Here is an 18155-nt window from a genome sequence, read left to right as displayed (position 1 = left end):
TTTTCGAAAACAGATTTTGCGTAAAAATTCCCGTTTTTTCTTAATTTTTCTTTTGTTTTTCACGTAGTTTTTGAAAAATACTGGGAAATTTTTACTTTTGACTCCCCAGAGTACCAATTAGATTCACTTTCCTATCAGAAAAGTTACTGTTGAAGAAAATCCAAGCACTTTTACTGTCCTAAAAGGTGATGACAGACACAAAAAAAAAAAATTTAAAAAATAAATAAAAAAAATAAAAAAAACACACACATCATTGTAAAATCAAATCAATACATTCATCGCTTCGCTCAGAATCTAAAAGTTAACGAGTTCTTACCTATTTGGGAAAATAATTAAAAATTAAACCAACCTGCTTACGCCCTAATAAAACAATAGTTTCCGTTTCTTTCACTCGTTGTCAGAAGTAAACCATCGGTATCTACTATCTATCTATATCAGTATGACGGTATTTCTCTTTCTATCTCTAAACCCATCCCATTATCCCAATATTCACACTTTTTTACCCAACAAATAAAATGTTTTTGATATTTATAGAAAAAAAAACTAAAAAAATTGAAAACTGACAATGTCTGTAAACAGCTCAAAAAGAGTCAAAATTTTATCGTGCATAGAAAATGCTAATACAAACATTCAGTGAAATTTTCAAGTATCTGCAGTCATTCATTTTTAATTACAATAAAATAAGAAAATTGTTACATGAGAAATCGAGAAAATATCAAATGTTGTAAAAATATAAATTTCAGACGCTCATAAAAATTTAATTTAAGTTTCTTGTAGACATTTTTTTTTTGATAAAGGTAGACAAACTTATGAGTAATCTTATATTACATTTTCAAATCTTAGATTTAAAAAGAAAAATTTTTATGAATTCTCAACTCAAAATAATTTGCTAATTTTCTTGATTTTTCCGTATTTTGTCTAAATTTGAACTTTAAATGCTTATAAATAAAAACTGTGACTAAAGATTTTTAATTTTTTTCATCTGCCTTTGAAACAATAACCTAGGAGCCTTATATTAAATTTTCAAGCTTTTTTACTCAACAGATAAAATTGTATTGATATTTATAGAAAAAAAAACTAAAAATTATTTAAATATTTTTCACTTATAGTAGACTCGACTCCTTATGTAACAACACGAGATCAACTCACAGTGTTTATGATAGCGAAAAAAGAGATGTGAAAATCATATGATATTTTTTTTAAATATATAGAGGCGGCAAATTTTATATTGCCCCGGGGCGGCAATTTGGCTTAATGCGGCACTGCCTGGTGTTCTTAGGAAACATCTTCAAGAAGTGAATAACACTTGTATATTGTATATTAAAAAGCTAGAATACATTAAGACTGAAAAATCAATGAAGCTGAATATGTATTGTAAACATGGTGGCTGTAAGAAGTTCAAACTATACATTTTGCCAACTGATGAAGAAGTAGTTGTTGAAGTTTACAGTACAAGTAAAAACTTTAATCATAAACCAGATGCTCAATACACTACTCAAATTAGGGGAGCTGAGCGAAAAATTAAAGAGAAAAGTGCTTTTAAGTATAGACAGGAATGTGTATTATCAGTTTCACCTATTAAATTAATGGAATGTGGAAATTTGCAAACAATTAAATCTCCTTCGATGTTAAGGAAACCGAATAGTGAGCAACAGTTAAAAGGGGATTTCAACCGAAATGATCACTTTGATGTAGTTTTAATGGCTAAAGAACATCCCTGGTTGAATATGAAAGTTCCCGAAAGTATAGAAGAGCCATTCAATGTAACATGGGCAAGCCAACAGCAGTTGGCAACAGGGCCGGATTGGTATGTATCGGCCCATCGAGATTTACACTTCTAAGCGGCCCATTTACATATTCACTGGCTCAAAATTACGTCTAAAATTATTATTAGCTAATATAGGTGACCAATCGTATTTAAAACATGAATTTATTTTCGCTCAATCACTCATACGACCGGCCCAAACTTTAAGCGGCCCACCGAGATTTTCTCGGTAGCTCGCCTAACCAATCCGGCCCTGGTTGGCAATAGTTCAAAATTTATTTAAACAAGGTGTGTTAACAACGATTCATGTGGATTCAACAGGATCAGTTGTTAGGCCCCCACAGAACTCAACAAAACTAACTATTTATTATTATGCTTGTGTAGTGCGTATAAGTAACTGATATGGTCAGTGCAACGCATGATAGAGAAACTGTAACAGAATGGTTGAAATGTTTCAAAGATCTAATAATTGTAAAAGATCCAAGTATCTGGCCGCCTATCAAAAATCTTGTAACTGATTTCAATTGGGCTTTTATGCATGGTATTTCTAAAGCATGGAATGGTAAAGAAACAATATTTGAATACCTGGATATGTGTCATCGAATATTAACTGGAAAAGAAACATTGTCATATAGCACAGTAGTTATTACTTCTTGTACAAACCATTATGTTAAAAATATTCTGACCCATGTTGAACGGTATTATCCAGATGATGAAAAAACAGCGTTTTATATAGCCAGATGTGTTGGGTTAGTGTTTGAAATGAACAATTATGAAGAAATCAAACATTGGTTTAAGTTGCTGTCGACTATGATCTTGTCAGACAAGTCAACGGAAATGTGTAAAGCAGCAAGTATGGAAATGAAATTATACCTACAAACAAACAATGGATTAGTTGAGTATGAAATTGAAAAGTTTGATGACGATCAAAATTACTCTTGTGGTAAAACCACTGATACCTCGTATTATGCCGAAAGAAAGAAATCTGCATTTTATCATGATTTTAAACAAATATTTGACACTGTGAAAAAAATAGTAAATATTCCCTCACAAGATCATAATCACCTAGATGTTAATAGTATGTATTCAGAAGAGTACTTGTTACATTTCCTTATTGAAAATGTGCCATACATACCTCTGTGGACAAAAGTTATGACTACTCTTATTCATCTGGAAGAACGCCAGAGTAATGCATCAGTAGAAAGTTGGTTTAATTTAGTGAAAAATCATATTTTAGCAGGCAAAAGAAGAATGAAATGTGGTAGGTTTATTGAAAATATAACCCAATATGAAGCTCAATGCTTTAGACAGTTTGAATTACAAATACCTAAACGTATATGTGCCATAAAAAAAAAACTGATTGTGACGAGGACAACTTGCATATAAATACTCCAGAAACTTGGAGGAAGAAAGGAAAACGTCCAGCATTCTTGATAAACAATAATACAATTTTAGGCAAAAGTTATGGTGAAAACCAACCAAGTTGTCTGTCATTAAATATACAGAGCCAAGATACAACACTACAACAGGGTGTTGTATTACATTCAAAAGGAGATGAGTTTAATAATGATCATCTCACTGTTTGCAGTCAAACAGATCAACCAATTGTGCGCAGTTTGGATATAGGTGAGCAATTATTTGATAACCTCAGTGACGTCAGTGATCACGATTGTCTATTTACAAGAGAAAAAAGTACAAGTCCACGAGTCATTGAGAATATAAATAAAACTGTTGTTAATGCTTCACCTGTGGCTTCGACTGCCCAAATTCTATCAGACACTTGTGAGCACGCAGTTGTATGGGAATCGTCCACTGATAAGTCTCCAACAGGAAATTACAACTTATACCGTACGAACAAATTGGTGAAAGATCCAATGTATTACATGAAGTCTTATTGTGGAGTTGAAAAATATGTGGTATCGCAAATTTCTTTTGAAAACGAAGAGATAGAAATATCTTCTTTAGATTTTTTGAATTTAAACACTAAAGGCGATACTAGTATGCTTTGGTTACAGAATAAAGAAATATGTATGGTGTTTGTTACAGATATTTTTGGAGAGAAATTCAAGGTCTTGGATCACTAAAAAAAGACAGCAGTTAGGCTGTGTGAGCCCAGAGCAATCTTATTATATGTTCAATCTTGGTAGAAATGTTGAAGATTCTACAGCTAGCAGACCTGAATGGATTGATTCATCAAGGTTATTAATATCTTTACTGGAAAAAGACCACTGGACTTTGATCTATGTAGATTTTATAAAAAAAAAAGGTAAGTTATTTAAATTCTATGGAAAATATGCATAAAAATACTGAGAAGAGAAATTACTGGAAGGATAGAGTTCTTAATGTTATATGTGGTGTGCCTAAAACATGGAAACCAAAGCAAAATGTAGGTGATATCAAAAAATGGAAAGATATGTTTGTCCAAATACCATATCAAGATGATGGGTTTAACTGTGGTGTATTTATGTTGTACTTTGCAAATCAATTAATGAGTAATAAAAGAATAATTAGTGTTTTTAATCCAAACAGTTATCGCTCAAACTTACAGGATTTGGTTCTATGAAGTTCAAAGTGTATGAAGAACATTTGCTTAATTTGTGGAAAAGACGAAGGTAGTTTTAAACAAAATTATGATTGTGAAATGGATAGTACAATGGTTCAGTGTGGGTCTTGTACTAGATGGCTGCATATCTCATGTTTAGCAGAAATGGAGCAAAAAGAATTTGAAAACCCAGATTGGGTTTGTGGACTGTGCTCAAATCAATGTCCTACTATCTAAAATAAATTCTTATAAACATAATTAATGTCTGTGTTATAACATTCATATGTTTTTTACATTAATTTGGTGTATTTTAATTAATTATCACATTTAAAGTGATGACTCTTTAATTTTTAAATTCCACTCAATTAGTATCGAGGAAATATGAGCATCAAGATTTATTCAAAAAATTATGTTTTAGTGATTACTCATGATTTTAAATTCCACTTAATAAGTTTTGAGGAAATAACAGTGTTATTAATTGTTAAAACTATTTTTATTTTAAATAGAAAATGACTAAAGTTGGATAAAACTTTAAGTTTGAAAAACAATTTGTAAAATTATCTATATTATCTTATATCAATTTTACATTATTACAGTAATTATTTTTTTAATTAACTTATATTTAAAGTCAAACTATTTTTGTATCATTTTTGTTGATTAGACTAATTAAAAATTGATTTGTCCAACTTTGAGTCAGTTATATAAAAGAGTTCATTCAAGCGTTTACAATAATTCCACTCATTTAATTTTGAGGAAATGTAAGGCATTCATATTCAATTTTATTTTCAGAAGAATATGTCTACAATGTACTCTATAAGCAGTATAATAGCTAATAATAATTAGGTATTATGGTTTATTGATAAAATGAGTTTGTCATGGAAAACTATTGGAATATAGTAATTAATAATGAAATTGCAAATTGTATATAAAATGTTTACTATGCATATTATGTGTGTGTTATGTAGTTTAGCTGTGAAAAAAAGAATAGCGGGTTTTTAGGCCTACAGAGGATCTTTTTACCGCTTTGAAAAACTTAAAAGAAACGAATCTAAATGCAATACCTCGTGGGTGGATTTGGAAATTTGCATTAATAATATATTGTTGGCACAAATAAATATCTAATTTAAATTGTGAACCACAATATATCATATAGGTCAGGGGTGGTGAACCAGCGGCACACGTGCCAAAGGTGGCACGTTGGTCAAATTTCAATGGCACGTGAAAAATTAAAATTATAACATTTTGGTTATAATAGGGTATAGCAGGATAACAGCCATACACACGTTTAAACCGATGGACAACAGAAAAAAAAAGGAATAAATCTGTAACTTAATTTTTATCCTTAGAAAATATAATTTCCTTTGGGCACGTGAACAATTTTTAAAACCTTGATTTGAAAATGTTGGCACTTGACCCAAAAAAGGTTCGCCACCCCTGATAAAGGTAGTATTTGTATTATAATAAACAAGTATCAAAACTATAAAAGAGTAATCACAGTAGTGTTAAGGTATATTTTGAATTACCTTACATGATTATATCAAAAATATGTGCAAATAATGATAATGTACCTAAACAATTTTAAACAGTAATGTACATATGTTATGGTTGGGGGGAGAGGGTAAATATGTTAATAGGTATGTAGATACCACAAAAATAAGTTATGAAAGAGGCACTTATATTTATTATTAAACATTGTGTTGATTAAATGTTAAATGATAAATATTTTAAACCCATTGAACATTGAATCATAATGTTAATTAATATGAAGAATTAATAAAGACAAAGGTGGGTAAGTGGATGTCGCTCTGCTGTACAGTATGTTACAAGTTGGTCACTATAATGGATGGTGTTAAATTTAAATTCAATGATATAATATCATTGTATAAGAAAAACGATTCTGAGCGAAAACGGTCCGCCTATGATATTATCAAGTATATTTGATGATATTATTGTGAATAAAGTAATTTATATATAACCTATTTACGTGGAACCTTTTTTAAATTTGTAATCCTTAGATACAAAAGTTGAACATTTTATAAATTTTCAACTAGGTACAAAATAATTATTACATTTTAAATTTGATAAATGTTGTCAAAATTTGAACTTTATATGCTTATAAAAAAAATTGTGCCTATTTATTTTCAATATTTTTCAACTGCTATTGTAACAATATATCAGGAGCCTTGCATTAAATTTTCAAGCTTTTCTACCCAACAAATAAAATTTTAATGATATTAATAGAAAAAAAAACTAAAAAAATTTAAAACTGACAATGTCCGTAAACAGCTCAAAGAGTCAAATTATTTTCAAAATTTTATCGTGTATAGAAAATGCTAATATAAATATTCAGTGAAATTTTCAAGTATCTAGTTGAACACTTTTTAATTACAATGAAATAAGAAAATCGTTATACGAGAAATCGAGTGAATATCAAATGTTGTAAAAATATGAATTTCAAACGCTCATAAAAATTTAATTTGACTTTCTTGTAGACATTTTTTTTTTATAAAGGTAAACAAACTTATGGATAATCTCGTATTACATTTTCAAATCTTAGATTTAAAAAGAAAAATTTTTATGAATTCTCAACTCAAAATAATTTGCTAATTTTCGTGATTTTTCCGTATTTTGTCAATATTTGAACTTTAAATGCTTATAAATAAAAACTGTGTCTAAGGATTTTTAATTTTTTTCATCTGCCTTTGAAACAATATAGTAGGAGCCTTCTATTAAATTTTCAAGCCTTTTTACCAAACAGATAAAATTTTATTGATATTTATAGAAAAAAAACTAAAAAAAAATGGAAAATGAAAATGTCTCTAAACAGCTCAAAAAGAGTCAAAATATTTTCAAAATTTTATCGTGTATACAAAATGCTAATATAAACATTCAGTCAAAATTTGATGCACCTACGGTCATTTGTTTTAGAGTTACACCGAAAACAGATTTTGCGTAAAAAGACCCGTTTTTCCTTAAAGTCCAAGCACTTTTATTGTCCTAAAAGGTGATGACTGATGAGTGATGACAGACACACATCATAGTAAAATCAATACATTCATTGCTTCGCTCAGAATCTAATATAACGCATTCAATCAAAGCATTAAATACCATATTTTATAATCTAGGTATCTTAGTATTTTATATTATGGTGTTTATATTTATCATGCTATTCCACCAATACTAAAATCGTACATTATATTATTTTACTATAGCTGACTCCGAGCACTTCGTCATTCGTTAAAAATGCAAACTATATACTTTTAGTAATTAATTTTTAAGATATTGTATATTAATAATTATTGCTGTAACCAATACCAATAATTTATAAACAATAATATCAATCGTTTTTACGACTTAAGAATGCATACGCGTTAAAGGATTATGTATCGCTTCGCTCAGAATCTAAAGTGAATTATATCATAACATGCTTTTGTTTTTTTAAATAAACAAATTAATGTAAATATTTGTACATTTTATTTTTTTTACAATCATATTTTTATTATAAATGTATCTGCAAGTTACATAAGTGGTATAAAGATGATTTTAAAATTCTTTTGGTTAGGTAAGTATGTAATTTTTACAATAAATATAATACATCAATCAAATTATAAAACAACATAAAACTAAGCAAATAATTATTTTAAAACACACTATGTAGGTACCTATTACTTGAATAATTGGGAGCTTTTTGTTGTGATAATTTCATCTTCAGGTAATTTGTCTGTAAATATACACACATACAATTGTATTTAATTTATCATATATTTTATTGTTATTTCATGTTATAAAAAAAAATTAATTACAGATTAATTATAATAATAGATACATTATAAAAAAATTAGGCCTTCCAAACTAATGATTTAAATAAGTATAAGAAATAGTTTGTCTCTAGACATTATGGTTTGTAGAGAAAATTAAAGACTGATTTTGAAATATTAAGTAAGTATCATTTACATGGTAAGTATAAGTTAAAATATATAACTATAAATAATATTTTCAAATCATCAAAAACATCACGCAGTAATATTGACTACACATTCTAGTTAATTTATAATATAGGTGTTTTTGTTCTTTGGCGTCATTTATTTTGCAAATTCTACATCCATCACATGATTATAGGCCAGTGATGAATTAACTCAAACTCTTGTCTCTAGCAGATAGAATAGTTGAATATAATTTGTATTTTTGCACAAGCTGATTGATGGAAGTGTGGAGCTCCCTCTCTTCTTTCTTTAATTCATTTTAAAGTTCCTTCTTACTTAACTAGGTCTAATGGATATTAAAAGACATATTCACATATTCTTGTCTTTTGCTTATAATTAAAATTAAATTGAATTTTAGTTACCCCTAATACATTTAGTAAATGCAACTTAATATAACTGGTATTAACCATTCTCTTATCAGTGGTATAGGAGCTAACTAGGACGGAGCTATCTTCACAGACATGTATAGGCATATTGTCCTATCCATTCTTATATTATCTATGTATAAACGGGCACGCATAATCAGATTATCATTTTTGAAAATAACAGTGATAATGGTATGATAAGGCGAGCTGCGCACGCAGCAGCCAATTTGCCAAGCTGCAATCAATGAGACGCTCGTCCATGATATAATAAACTATAGGTATGATGACAACGAATCAATTTTTGTATTATGTTGCGCAAAGATAACGACGGTCTTTCGCCACTTTTCATTGGCTTAAACAATATTATCATAATAAGAAATTTAAAAACGGCGAAAGACCAGCGCCATTTTTTGTCAGAGTGTTGGTCGGCGGGTGAAGAGGATGCGTATCACCATAGAACAATGTGTGCATCATACCTATAGCTTATAATATTATCATGCGCTCGTCGACCAAATGGTGGCCATCCCGGCGTCCCCCGACACCCGCCAACCATGTCGTTTCCAGAGTCCAGTCCATGAGACATAGACTATAATCCATTAATATTTAATACCATTAATCATTATATCTTAGACCTTAGTCCGTGTCCGTGTTATTAAGCTTTCTAGTTTCTATCGCCAATTGTGGTGGGATGCGACGAGGCAGTGTAATTATTGTTTAACTTTTAAGTGTATAAGACTATTTACTATTCAGTATTTAGTTTTTCCATTATTACTTAATACGCTTAATAGTTAATTGTCATTTGTAATTATTAATTGCCTTAAAAATGAATTTAACCACTAAATTTTCGCCTAAAATATTGGGTACACACAGTGGCATATTCCACTGCGATGAAGCTTTCGGTTCATATATGCTACAATTATTATTTCCTGACTTAGAAATAATTCGTACGAGAGATGAAAAACTGTTAGCTGAGTGCGATATTGTAATCGATGTTGGTGCTGTGTATGATCACAGTAAACGTCGTTATGATCATCATCAAAGAAGTTTTGATCATTCAATGAGCACACTAATACCCAATGCCAAATGGACAACGAAATTGAGTAGTGCAGGTTTGGTATACTTACATTACGGCCATGATGTTTTGAAAAAAATTATAGCATCCGATGTACCAGAAGATAAATTGAATACTATTTATTCTAAAGTATATGAATGCTTTGTGCAAGAAGTAGATGCTATCGATAATGGTATTCCAATATGTGAAGGTGTGCCAAAATATAATATACACACACAATTGAGTAGTCGTGTCGGTAACTTGAACAAAAAATGGAACCATACTGGAAAATTTGACGATATGGAAGCATTTAAAAAGGCAATGCAATTGATTAAATGTGAATTTGAAGAAACTGTACTGTATGCATATCAAACATGGTTACCAGCCAGATCATTGGTAATCGATGCACTCGAAAAACGATACCAAACACACAAGTCTGGTCGTGTAATAGAGTTCAGTACACCATGTCCTTGGAAAGAACATTATTTTGTGTTAGAAGAAGAACTTGGTGAAGACCTTTTACCAAAAATTGATTATGTTATTTTTGAAGATAGCTCCAATGAAACGTGGAGAATACAATGTATACCTATAACTCCCCATTCGTTTACACTTCGAAGACCATTGCCAAAAAGTTGGTGGGGTATCAGAGATGATAAATTGAGTACGATTTCTGGAGTAGAAGATTGTATTTTTTGTCATGCCAATGGATTCATTGGTGGTAACAAGACTAGATTAGGAGTACTAGGTATGTGTGAAAAAGCCATCGATTGATTTTTTTTAAATATTAAACAGTAATTAATGACATGTATTTTTTTTTTAATAAAAAACAATAATTAATGACTAATGTATTTATTTGTATTGTTTTTTTTTCACTTTAAAGTATATCTAATTTCAGATGAGAAAATTATATTTTTGAACTATCATACCTAATCTAGGGAAACAAAGATTGTTTCAAACTGATTCTTATCTAAACAACTGCGGTACAAAGTTATATCATTAAATAATAACATTTACAATTTCATAGTTAAATAATATAATTAGTTACTATGATTGTTGAAAAGAGAATGTTTAAAACAACACAACACTTGCTAACCTGTGAAGCTGTTTCCTTTTATTTTTCAATTGTTTGAAAACTTCAACAGATCAGAAGATATTTAATTTTTTTGGAAGCCATCAATTTTATAATAAATATTGAAGCTAGTGAAATTTTAAAAACTCAGCAATTTAAATACTAGTGCATAACAGTACCTACAACCTGAGTTAAAGGAAGCAGATACTTATATGCATCAACTACAAGGTTTATAATTCATTAAAACAAAAATCAGCAAACAGCACACTTGATTTACTAGCAAGAATTGATGCAAATATTTGTTGCTCGTATTATCCATAATGACAATAGCTTATAGGTTTTCATTGTCATCAAAATTATAGTTCTTTATGAATCAGCCATATCGAGTAAAAACTTTTTATTTTATTTTGAGTTAAAGAGCATGTTGCACAAAATCTAAAATTCTGTGTAAATATATCAACATTGGTTAATTTATTAGATTTAAATGTAGGTATATAACATTGTAGTTGTATTTATAAAATATTAATAAAATAGTCCACACAGAAGAGTAGTGGAAAAATTCCCGATTTCCAATATTGTTATTGGCAATGACTGCTCTGAAACTTGATATTGACACTAATTTTACAAAAGCTCTAGTGTTAACACAATATATATCTTTACCAGGGCTGACCGTTATACAGGTATTTTAAAATTATTTCGGTTAACGGTATACTGTAAAAAGCCGAACTGTTTCAGTAGACCGAAATAATAAATAAAATCTAACTAGTATCGATATTTTTTACTTTTATTGTTTGACATTATATACTTTATTATATACTATAATATATTATAATATTGCCATTGATACTAGAAAACAGCACTTCATTCGGTTTTTTACAGTACACCGTTTACCAAAATAATTTTAAAATACCGTCAGTCCTAACCGTACCATATCGGTATTTAGGTATACCGAATCATTTCAGTTTTTCGGTATACCGTTTCAAACCGTTATTGAAATCAATACCGTAATACCGAAAATTATTTTCAATACTGTCAGCCTTATCTTTACGCCCTTTACCATCAAACAAATGTACAAGTTATACCACTGTATCTTTATTCAATATTTACACATTGATTTATCTAGTATTTTAGGATTTACCTAATAAATTATTATCAATTGACATTAGCATATTTGATATACATTTGTATTAATGTTTAAGTAAAAGCTAATTGATTTTACAACTGCGATATAATCAATAACAAATAGATAACAAAATAATTTTAAATCTATCATAATTCATAAAACTCACAAGATTCAAAATATGTAGGTATAATATTTATAGTTATGTTTAATATAAATTACAATTATTACTAATTTGTCTCATTATCTTCCTGTTCTTTGTAATGTCTATACTCAGGTTTTAACTCCCACATATTCTTATGAGGATGTTTCAGATTATAATTACAAACTTCTTTTAGGATTTCTTTTAAATATACTACAGGCTGTTTAGTTAGTGTAACCAAATCTTTGATGTTGTAGTATTGATGTTTCTCAAATGCCTTAAACAACATAGCCATGACAGCATCTTTATCATCGCGTGCCTTTTTGCCTTCAGACTTCTTCTTTTCATTATATTCAATATTATGTTTGTGATCTGATATCGGCTTGAAATTTTGCACAACTTTGTCTAACTTTTGAACTTGTCTGGTTGGAATATGTGCTTTCCGTATGGCTTCTTTTTTTAAATCCATATAAACCTGAATAAAATCATCAAGGTATCATAATCACAAAAACATGAAATAAAGATTATTATACCAATTACCTTATCTCCAATTGGCCGACATTCTAGTTTCTGACTTATTTTTCCTAGAATAGCTAACCTATCTGTTTCTTGAACAACTGCATCAGGATTATAAGACATTCTATGTTCAGATAATGCAACCATTGTTTGGCTAGTAAAGTGTGACACATCTAATTTGAATGATTTAGGTATTGGTTCGTTGTTTTTTTCACCATCCAAGCACAAAACAGCTTCGGACAGATGAAGCGAAATATCTGGTCTTTTTCCTGGTATAGTATTTGTTACCTTGATTTTACCTACATCTAAGCTACCCGGGGCATTGTCCCATTTATCTGCAACATATTTAGGTACTTTAACAAGCCACAAAGCATTTCCTGCTTTTGATACATCCAAAGATCCACCACTCATCTAAACAAAAATAATAAAACAAAAATTATAATGGTTATACATGGAACTATTTATCAGGTATTTCATTTGCATGCTGTATATTACCTTGAATTATAATACTGTTAAAATGTTTCAAGTTAAAATTACAAAAACTAATTAGTTTAATATAATATAATAAATTTAAAATTGTAATTTATTGAACTATAGTCTACAACTTGACAAACCGAAAACATATAAAAAGTTCAAATAGTAGAAAACGCTAAATGCCTAGTACAAATTCTAAAAGTACTAAAATACTGAAAATTGAATACTTATATATAGTAATGTCACAACTTGTAGAACAATATTATTATATTATAGTAATAAGCATGAAAACTTTTTGTCATGGTAATGAGTAATGTCAATATTCGTTATCAGGTATCTCTTGCAAGTTTCGTCATTCGACTGTTGCCTATTGCTTATCACCCATAGATAATATATAGATTATATTATCTATGATATCACCCACGATGTAGAGAAGCTGATCTACTCTACATAGTACATCGTGATATCACCATAGACTTAAAGAAATAGACGGAACATTATTTAGCATAGAACATTATTCTATGGTACATTGGTACTACACACAGACTTCTATACTAGTATAGAAGTCTGAGGTACTACAGTAGATCACGAAATAAGATATGATAAACTGGAAAGGACTTGGTGGTCGGGGGACGGCCACGAAAAGTTGTCACTTAGCTGATAAGAAAACTGTTTTTGAAGTTTTCAGCGCTACCGGTGGATTTATTTGACTTCACAATTTGTATCTTAGTACGTGGTTTTTACGGTAATCGGAATAAAAATCCCCAGGAAAAAAAATCACTGACCCACGTCTTACCATCACAAATATAGCATATAAAAATATTTTGAATGATCGATACGTCTAATAATACAGTTAAAAACATGGTATACAAAAATATTATACAAAATATAGCTAGGTAATAATAATAATAATTATCAAACAATAATTTATTGAATGTAGGCACGAGAAACTGTGGCGTATTTAGGGGGGCGCCGTCGCTAGAGAATATAACAAAAAAAAAATTATTTTATTTTTATTTTATTGGATTTGTTGAGAAATTATATTAGTGATAACTGACAGGCGATAACTTGTATCTTTCTTATAATATCTTTTATATTTCTATACATAATATATATATATAATGTATTTTATTATATTGTCATAAATAAAGGCTAAAATCTAAAACTTGAATTTGATTATAAAAGTTGACTTTTTTATTAGGATTAAATGGAGTGGTAATGGTAACATAAAAGTGTTCTCTAAATGAGTGGAAACATAAATGCAATAAGGGGAAAATATATATTTTGGGTTATCACTTTTATAGGACTTGAAACCGATTGAAAAAATTTCGGTTTTGGTTTTGTACACCAGTTTTTCGATTTTGGTTTAAATTTTTCAATACTAGTATTAGGACATTTTGGTTTTGGTTTCGATTTTGTATATAGGTTTCTACCGGTTTCCAAAATCGGTTTGAAGTCCTGACTATTTACGTTCATTCCTAGTTAATTAATTTTTTTGAATCGCTGGATCGAGCATTCGAATCGCCTGTTGTGTAAAGAAAACTTTCCAAAATGTCAAGATACAAAGATTTTCAAAAAAAATACCGTTTTTTAAATTATATTTTCAGTTTTGGTTTAAATTATGGATACCGATATGGCGATATCCAATTTTTTTCGGTTTCGGTTTTATAACGGTTTATACCGGTTTCAAGCCCTGCATTTTTAACGTAGAGAAAAAGTAAATTGTAAATTAGAGGGGTCTTAAAAGTGTTTTGTGACAATGAGTAATAGGAAACTGAGAAAAAAGGGGTGCCAAAATGTGTGTACCTAGGGTGCCATAATCGTAAATATGCCTCTGACGAGGCACCTACTTACAGTAAAAACAGCATATGAAAATATTTCGTGTGCTCGACTTATTTAATTGGTCAACAAAATGTTTTAATTTTTTTTATATGTTAATATACGAGTATACTCACCAGATAATAGATATATAATATTCTATTATTACTATACATATTTTTTTGAATGGTTTAATATAATATAATATAATTTACGAATTTGTAATTAAATTAATGTGGTAAATGGTAATTATAGATACTAATTAACGTTTAAAAAATATTTGGTTGTGAGTAATATTGTAGTCTGGAGCTTTTTTTTCCTAGAGTAGGGGATTTATTTTTTTTCCGGGGTTGTTCGTCGGGGGATTTTTTTCCTGTGGATATTTTTTACAGAGGGTGCTGTAAACTCTAGGAACACATTGCGACCCCCCGCACTTTGCCTCTTGTACATACATTCGTGGCCGTGATAAGCTGCTCGTTTCCAGTCCATTATAATATAATTTCAGAGTTCCAAGTTTCTATTCCAGATACTCTTTCCCTTTCCAAATTCCTTTTAGCCGCTCGCCACTGTAACTATCTAACAAATCGTACTATTGTCCGTATGATGAAACTGACCAATGAGGACCCACTATTCCTTATTAGTACTTAGAATTAAATTATTGTCTGTTCGTTCTTTATATCTTAATTTTTGTTATTTATGTAACTTTCTCTTAGTTATTATGTATACTATACAATGTAATTGGGTACGTCCTGTATTCAATAATAAATAAACATCTTAGTCCGTGGAGTAGGTATAACATATACATATCATATGATCTAAGATTTCAACCATGATTTAGCTCACGCCTCACGGACCATTAGCTTAGATTAATATACTATTCTTGTCTATGGCTTAGATGGAATATCATATAATATTAGATCGTGCAGTGAACTATGAACTATACAATAATTGTCTGAAGAAAAATTACTATTTAATACATTCTGTCACTTATGTTTCGCTTTAAGCTAGCCGTGAACGAATATAATCTTATCAATATTTACGCAGCAAACATGTATATTGACAATAATAGCATAATTATTAACAAATTTGCAAAAAAAAAATAGTACTATATTGTGTTACGATAATTTGAATAAATTATATTCTTTTTTTGTTATATTTATGTTTACTTACAGGCTGTTAAAATGTGTTGATTCAATTGAATAAAATATACGACGCAATGAGGTTTATGTTTCGATTTCAATCATATTATTTGAAAAAGGTTATTTTTTGAGTAATTTAGCCCCCCAGAAATTTGGGTTTCCGTTGGATTTTTTTCTATGGTAGGCACGTATCGCGGATGCGTGGTATGGGCAGATAGAGATTATAGGTGTATTGACCATCAATAATGTACATCATCGGACTCCCACGCACGACGGTACAATAATAATGGGCCTATACCTAGATAATTCGTGAAGATACCCCGACTGCCAGCTTTTGAATGTTATGTACTGGGCAGTGGACCGAATTTATGGTTGTGAAGGGCCCAGGGCCCATATAAGGTTGAAAAAATTACTGCAAAAGGTACTTATTTTGTGGGGCCTCTTATTAATTGAATCTTGCGGCAGCCCCGTGGGACCCTCCCCTAAATCCAGCCCTGGTTATGTTTATAACTATATATTATTATACCTATGTATATAAAAATTAAAGTTTGACTGTCTGTCTGTCTGTCTGTCTGTCCTTTATGCATTCCTAAACGGCTGGGCCGATTATGATAACATTTTTTGTGCATGTTCGTGTGTTTCCCTGGATGATTTAGATTCACAATAATTGGACCCAGTTGGTCCAACCCGGAGAGGTGCTCAAACAGGGATTTTGAGATGTACGATGGGAATTATTGTTTATAAATGGTTGCTATTGGTTTTAATAATAATAAATGGTTCTAATTTAGGGCCTAAAATACATCTGATTTCAGGGGACACACTTATTAATTTAACTGTTATACCTTTGGGCATTGACAGATTTCTAAAGTAAAAAAAACCTGTGAGAGTTGTAACCAAATACCTAATGGAATAAAATAATTTGTAAAAAAGCTTAACATTTCTTGTGGGGTGTAGAATATTTCCCTTTATTAATTTAATAATATAAAAATAATCGAATTTGGTTGATTCTGCAGGAAAGTATAATTTATTATTCATGAAGTGTATTTTTGAGGACAATTTTTTTGCACCGGATGTTAAAAATGAAGAAATTATATTAGTAAATAGTAATTATAATATTATGTTTTATATTTTAGTAACAGTAAAAAACTGTATGAGGGATACATTTTTAATTCAGAATTAAATTAAAAGTGTAAAATTAAATGTTATACCCAAAATACGTATTATAACTTATAAAATGTAACAACTAATAGTTATTAGGTTAAGTTGCGTTCGGTTGTATACGACTTAAACAATTATTATATTAATTTATAATTTTTTTTTTTATTAGTATTGCTAACCTGTGGTTATAATTTATAAGCGGTAGTTATGTTTTTAGATATTTTAAATTAAGATTTTTGTATTTGTATTTTAGAAACACTGGTATTTAATTTTTAAATAACCTAGGAATATTTAAAACATAATATTATTATATTATTCATATTATTATAATACAATATTTAAATATAATATATTATGAACCTACTGCCCTACTATTTCTAGACGTTTACATGGCAATAGTAAAATTCTATTAAACCTATTATGTACGTAAACAACATTTATTAATATGACAAATATTTAAAATTTCAAAAAAAGGGGGACCCTCGTGTTAATTAATACCCTTCACTTTGTTTTTTGAATAGCGCTGGGAGTTTTTGTGCAAAAACGTCGGGACCTGGTGCACATTTCTGCACAAACGATGCATAAACGTTTGGCACATTAACAATTTCAATTTTCCAAAAAGAGGGTGTCTCGTTTCAATGCCCCCCCCCCCACTTTGTTTTAGGGATAGAGCTTTCAGTTTTTGTGCACAAACGATTGGACTTGGTGCACATTTCTGCACAAACGTTTGGCGAGGTCAGAAGTTCAAATTTCGAAAGTGGGGAGGGGGCATTGAAATGGACCTCCTAAAAGGAGTTAATTAATCAACATTTTTTTCCGGGCAACGCCGGGTAATTTAGCTAGTAATTTATTAATATAGGTATTATTATAAAACGATAATAGTATACACGCGCCATTATGTTTCCTGCCAACGCCATGTGATGGTAATACTTACGAGTAGTAGATAATAATATACATACAACTTACATCATCGGCGAGGTGCCGAGGTCTTGTTATAAGCCTGCACATCTGCA

At 29.8% G+C, this 18155-nt stretch overlaps 3 protein-coding genes across 4 annotated transcripts; 2 read left to right on the top strand and 1 right to left on the bottom strand.

Moving 5' to 3' along the window:
• The first annotated feature begins 1942 nt into the window (after positions 1-1942).
• LOC132939729 (uncharacterized) lies at positions 1943-4565 on the top strand. 2 transcript variants are annotated; one of them, XM_061007060.1, is made up of 2 exons: positions 1943-4031; positions 4314-4565. In XM_061007060.1, the coding sequence occupies exon 1, from the start codon at positions 2168-2170 to the stop codon at positions 3149-3151; it is 984 nt and encodes a 327-aa protein (XP_060863043.1). In that variant the 5' UTR covers positions 1943-2167; the 3' UTR covers positions 3152-4031; positions 4314-4565. The 2 variants fall into 2 exon arrangements, with proteins under 2 accessions (XP_060863043.1, XP_060863042.1); XM_061007059.1 differs by having other exon boundaries at positions 4295-4565.
• A 4632-nt stretch (positions 4566-9197) lies between these two features.
• LOC132938592 (MYG1 exonuclease) lies at positions 9198-10554 on the top strand. The gene has a single exon (XM_061005508.1). The coding sequence runs from the start codon at positions 9479-9481 to the stop codon at positions 10475-10477; it is 999 nt and encodes a 332-aa protein (XP_060861491.1). The 5' UTR covers positions 9198-9478; the 3' UTR covers positions 10478-10554.
• Positions 10555-11845: 1291 nt separating this feature from the next.
• On the bottom strand, positions 11846-13570 carry LOC132938619 (general transcription factor IIF subunit 2). The gene is made up of 3 exons (XM_061005554.1): positions 13049-13570; positions 12578-12964; positions 11846-12512 (listed from the first exon to the last, which is right to left on the bottom strand). Exons 2-3 carry the CDS (start codon positions 12962-12964, stop codon positions 12126-12128), a joined length of 774 nt encoding a protein of 257 aa, XP_060861537.1. The 5' UTR covers positions 13049-13570; the 3' UTR covers positions 11846-12125.
• Between the last annotated feature and the right edge of the window lie 4585 nt (positions 13571-18155).

This window comes from Metopolophium dirhodum, chromosome 2 (genome assembly GCF_019925205.1).
Source record: "Metopolophium dirhodum isolate CAU chromosome 2, ASM1992520v1, whole genome shotgun sequence".
Taxonomy (NCBI): domain Eukaryota; kingdom Metazoa; phylum Arthropoda; class Insecta; order Hemiptera; family Aphididae; genus Metopolophium; species Metopolophium dirhodum.
The sequence above is the reverse complement of the archived record's forward strand: the minus strand, read 5'-3'. Positions and strand labels throughout refer to the sequence as shown.

Coding starts and splice junctions, on each gene's coding strand:
- LOC132939729 (XM_061007060.1), top strand. CDS start 2,168: ATGGTCAGTGCAACGCATGATAGAGAAACTGTAACAGAATGGTTGAAA.
- LOC132938592 (XM_061005508.1), top strand. CDS start 9,479: ATGAATTTAACCACTAAATTTTCGCCTAAAATATTGGGTACACACAGT.
- LOC132938619 (XM_061005554.1), bottom strand. CDS start 12,964: ATGAGTGGTGGATCTTTGGATGTATCAAAAGCAGGAAATGCTTTGTGG. Junction 12,513..12,577: donor GTCGGCCAATTGGAGATAAG/GTAATTGGTATA, acceptor GATTTTATTCAG/GTTTATATGGATTTAAAAAA.